Source organism: Cyprinodon variegatus, unplaced genomic scaffold (genome assembly GCF_000732505.1).
Source record: "Cyprinodon variegatus isolate N-32 unplaced genomic scaffold, C_variegatus-1.0 Scaffold35, whole genome shotgun sequence".
NCBI classification, from domain to species: domain Eukaryota; kingdom Metazoa; phylum Chordata; class Actinopteri; order Cyprinodontiformes; family Cyprinodontidae; genus Cyprinodon; species Cyprinodon variegatus.
The window spans coordinates 1,356,801-1,362,277 of record NW_015150488.1 but is presented as its reverse complement, the minus strand read 5'-3'; the positions used below and the strand labels follow the sequence as shown (position 1 = coordinate 1,362,277).

The following is a 5,477-nucleotide window of genomic DNA, read 5'->3' as shown; positions in this document are numbered from 1 at the left end:
ATAGATAGATAGATAGATAGATAGATAGATAGATAGATAGATCTGAACAAAGTGACTTCTTTGGGTTAGATTGTTTATTTCTGCTGTATTCCTCCTCTCCCACCAGCTGCTGTACTTTGTCCTGTGCACCATCGGCCTGGTCATCTCATTGCTGGTTGTGGCGTTTGCTGGACACCACCATTCCCAGGCCAGCAGCTTCAACTGCCAAAATGCGGGAGTGGACTGTGTGTGTGTGCTGGATCAAAGTGACCCGATAGCCCGCACCTTTAACTACCAAGGGGCCGGCGATTGCGAGGCGATCACCAGCACACTGACCTTTTACTTCCTGCTCCAGATCCTGCTGAACCTCGCCCAGGCGCTGGTCTGTGCCACCGGAGCCTTCATCATGTGGAAGGATCGCTACCAAGTCTTCTTTGCCGGGATACAGATCCGATCTCCCTCCACCCAGCAGTGGCAAAAAGTTTAACCCACTGAGAATGACTATAGTCAGTCAGAGTAAAACAAGAACCCTGATTTCTATAGTGTTAGACTCTCCAGAACAGGGACTTTTTTGTGTGTGCCTTAGTGTGTACCTCCTTTAAAAACTCTTTTACAGACAGGTGGCAAATTAGAGGAATAATGCTGAAATGTGATGCTGCCTCTGAACAGTGTGCAGGACCTTAAAAGTAAGAAAACCAGGATATTTTATACACCTACTCCTCATTGCAGCAAAAAATCTATTAAGTATTCGCAGCCAACAGGGGATATGGTGTCACCTCAGCTGGTTGAGGTTACATTAATATCAGAGTTTCAGTGTTGTCTTCTACCACACATTGATTTAGGTGGTAATGAAAGTAAAGTAAGATGACAAACATCGAGGTTTAAATAAAACACGTTATTATCCAACCAAGAGGAAGTTTAATCTTTAGAGGAACCTTCCTTCCTAAAGGGATGTTTGCTGGGATTGTTTTTTTTTTATTCCTGCAAAAGTTCATCTAATAGTTTCAGTAGAGATCATTATTATTAAGTTGAAAAAACAAAACAAAAAAAAAACAACAACAAAAAAACATCATTGAATTGTATGCTTCTATGGACAGAGGCCGCTATCCTGGAGGACACGTCTCACTCCCTAACAAAGTATTGCATCACCAGATCAAGTTGATTAACCAGAACGGTTTCGTTCTGAGCTATGCGGCCATCTCCTGATTTTCTCACTTTATGATAACATTTTCCTTTAATTTGTCATGCATCTGTAGTTAAGAGATATTGTGGTGCTAGCGTTTCACACAAAACTTTATACTTGCAGTTTCCATTGTTGCCAAGTGTGGATATTATGCATCCAAACACAAAATATATATATATATTTTAAATATTGTACATTACTTTTGCTTTGTTTCTAAATATTTTTGATATATTCCTGCTATGTGCACAGAATACAATCCCAGACACATACCAGAAAGCAGTATTTGTTTTTTGTTTTTTTTTAGCTGAAAATACTGAAATTGTGCACAATTTCTATGGATTCTTTGTAACTGGGATTTACTTATCACAATTAGTTGCCTCAGTGATCCTTTTGCTCTGTACCTTTTTATTTTCTATAAAAGTGATGGTTTAATGCATACAATCTGATTCTGCTTTAGTATCGCAACTGATATTTTTATTTATACCTGCAGCACTTTGGGCGCCTTGTTTGTTAAAGTGCTTCATAAATAAACATTGACTGACTGATTCTTTGGTGCCAGCATGAGCTGGGTTTAGAGTTTACCTTTTGCAAAGTTATAATTTTTAAACTATATTTTTACAAGCTTTAAAATAGGATACTCCCATAGTGAAATGGTAAAATAAAGCATTATCAAAGTTCCATTGTTCCTACTTGAATTCATCTATGTTTAACTCAGATACTTGTCTAATTAGTTGATTGGTCAATAACTACATTTTGTTTTTCCTGTTTGTTCATAGTGAAACATGAAAATCACTATGATCATTGTTTCACTATATTTTCATAGTGAAACAACTATTTATCAAAGAGGGGATAACTTTTTTACAATAGGCAAGGACAGTTGGGATATATATATTTTAAGTAATTGAAATAACATTAAAATCTGACTTTTTAATCAATTCAGCTTTGTTAGCTTTACAATAGGCAAGGACAGTTGGGATATATATATATATATATATATATTTTAAGTAATTGAAATAACATTAAAATCTGACTTTTTAATCAATTCAGCTTTGTTAGCTTAACAAAAATCAGTTTGATTATTTCAAACACAAGAGTAAAAAAATCATTACTTAAAAAAAGCAACCAAAACAAAACAAAAACAGAGATGGGAAAGGGTCTACTATGTACTGTTTCCTTTTGAACAGTTTGTAGGTTGAAAAGCTTGTCATGAGTCCTGTAACAGTCTAGGCAGATATCACCTCATTAGACTGGAAGCAGAACCAAACTGAGCTCATAGTGGAGAAGGATGCAGTGCCAGTCACCAGCATGACTCTGGGGAATCAGACAGGCAGCTGGAGAGACATAACATCCTCTTTTTTTTTTAAATGTGTGTTCATTTACACATGGCAAAGCCAAAAGGAGAAAAAAAAAAGGGAAAACAAAAAAATATATACATTAGCCTAAATTGTTTTTATCTATCAGAATTGTGACTCTAATGAACAGCAGAAAATCGACACATGCAGGCCTATAATTTTTAAATTTTATGCTGACATTCTTTATAGAGGATAGATGTTATGTTTCTTTCTGGGGAAAATAAGAAGAAGCCCACTGAATGGGAAATTGTTGACCGGGCAGCCATGCTGGAGGAAGAGCTCTGCAGACATAGATTCTTTACTCAAACAAGACCAAACTGAACTTATCTGACCTACATGCAAAACCCCAATGAGAGAGGGAAAATATACATCACTAAACAAGTTGAAAGCAGCCTTTTCTTCTTGATGAATCTTGGTGGCAGCATTCTGTTATCGGATGTTTTTCATTACAATGGACAGAAACTTGTCAGAAATCAGGAGAGAATGGATAGGGCTAAAAACAGGGAAATCCTGGAAGAAAATTTGTTAGAGGTTGTAAATGATTCAAGACTGGGAGAGAAGTTTCCTTTCTAGCAGGATAGGGACCTTAAACACATCGCCAGAGCTATGGTGGAAAGGTGCAAGGGTGCCATGGTTCATAGGGACAAATTATCTATTTTTGTTTAGATGTTTTTTAAAAGTATGAGCTCACATTGCACCAGAAGAAAGAGCCTGTCCAAGCCCAGACTATTTTGTTTTCACGTGCTTATTTTGTGCTGTGATGTAAATGGGTCATGTGACTGCAAGGCTCAAAGTTTACAGCCAGATGCTGGAAATCACATGCCAGTCATCATGGGGGCAAGTTTATTTATAAACCTGACAGATGAAGCTGACTGTCGCCGAGCCTTCTGTGTGTTAGTATCGCCTTAAGGTGTGGTCAGCTGAAACAACAACAAAAAAATGATAACACAATAAAACAGTTAGTATTTCCAGTCCTGTTAAAAAGTTGTGACCCCACTACAGATTTTATATCAATTATATGAGTAAAAATATTGAGAATCACCTAAATTACACCTTTGAAATGGGTCAGAATATTTTAGATTATCTCCTGATCTAAAGAAATAATTTAAAAAAATGAATGCGAAACAAATGTATTGATGTTCAGACAACAGTCTGGAAATGTTTATTAGATCATTTCTAGGATTTTGGAGACATGAGTACTCAAACTGAGAATCACTATAAACGAATGGGGAAAACAGCACAGTGGTAAACCCTTTAAGGAGTGGCTGGCCAACCAATATTATTTGAGTCGCACACCCATGATTTATCCAGGAGCTTCCAAATCATTCTGAAACATCTAAAGCTCTGAGACTTCACCGGCAGTTCGGTGTTCCTCAACAATAAGAAAGAAGATGAATAAAGATGCCATTCATAGGATAATATTAAAGCCCAAAACTCTGCTGAACAAAATGGACCATTTCACAAACAAACCAAACATGTGTTTTTTTTACATGAAAATTCCCTGCAGAACATGCATTGGTCAGGGTGTTATTGGTGAGAGGTCTGAATCTCCAACTGCCTGCAGCCACAGAGGTGCTTGTTATCTTGTGTTTGTTCACCCTCTCTAGCTGTTTTCCCTCTCTCTCTACTGAATACACAAAGGCAAAGCATGTGATTTATCCCTGCGGTTTGAGTGGAAAGATGTTAAAAACAATCCTAAAGTAGGTCCACACTGAGAGGGTAAAATTTAAAGTAAAAAAGGAAATTAGTCAAATTGAGCTGTGTAGTTTGAAGAGCCACTCAGACTGACAGAACTATCTCAACATGGCAAATATAAAAACCTCTGCCTGACAGTAATGATGGTTTCAATATTACTCTCTTCCTCCCTCTGTAACTGCAACACATTCCAGTAATGCTGCACTTTACCCCTCATGTCTACGCAGTGACAGCTGCTCACCATTATGGCACTGCATGAACTAATTTTAATGGCTGTCACCGGCAGCAGGAGTGAAAGCAGGCCTGCCAGCGTAAACAACAAACCCGGAGCCAAAGACGGATGGTCCTCTCAGCGGAGGGTAAATGACGGGACGGGAGGAAACACTAGTTTGCGCCCTGTGATTCGTTTATCAGCTAAAACAGGGAAGCGGAGTGTGGGCATGCAGCAGATCAGGCAGCGTCATAACTCCAGTTCTGCCCCCTTCCAAAACAGTTCAGCTCTTCTGATGAGCTCCATCTCCATGAGTTCTTTAACAAAACTTTTATTTGCAGTTTTCTTCAAGTGTCTGTTTGCAAAGCAATGTTTCAAGTGTTATATATTGTAAAAAGGGTTTTATATGGGAAGATTAAAAACAATTTGTCTCATTTTCATTACTTAAAGGTTTTGAGACGTGCTTCAAATGTTTTAATATTAGCACAAAGGTCTTATTAACTTAAGTTCTTAAACTCTCTGAAGGTCTAACAAAGATCTTAATTTGATTTTGAGCATTTTTTCCTCCACCATCTAACCCAGGCATGCCCAAAGTCAGTTCTTAACAGCCGTTGTGCTGCATTTTTTAAAGATTTATCTGCTTTAGCACAGCTGATTCTGATGATTGCAGTTCAGCAAAAGCCTTTTAATCAGCAATCAATGAGAATCAGCTGTGCTGTAACAGGAAACATCTAGAACTTGCAGGACACCGGCCCTCAAGGACTGACTTTGGGCATGCCTTATCTGACCCTTTACAGAAGCATGTCATTGTCTGTTATACGACTATAAATCCAAATGCTATAGTTATAACTCTCAAAAACTAATTTGAGACTGAAAAAATGTCTACAGACTCCTTCTTCCAATCTAACTGTGCTTAAGCAATGTTGCAACAAATAAAGGGCGAAACACTGAGTCTTCAGATGAAAAAGCTTGCAGTTGTGTTTGCAGTGAATAGTTCCGCAAATCATTGACTCAGTGTTGGCTGAGTTTTCAGTATAACATTTGAAATAAATAGTTT

At 37.8% G+C, this 5,477-nt stretch overlaps 1 protein-coding gene across 1 annotated transcript in view; it reads left to right on the top strand.

The window, feature by feature from the left end:
• The window catches only part of sspn (sarcospan), an 8,482-nt gene extending 7,667 nt beyond the window's left edge, over positions 1–815 (top strand). The window contains exon 3 of the mRNA XM_015404380.1: positions 107–815. Coding sequence (XP_015259866.1) covers positions 107–466 — 360 coding nt within the window. The 3' untranslated portion in view covers positions 467–815. The remainder of the gene's footprint in view (positions 1–106) is intronic.
• Positions 816–5,477: the final 4,662 nt, after the last annotated feature.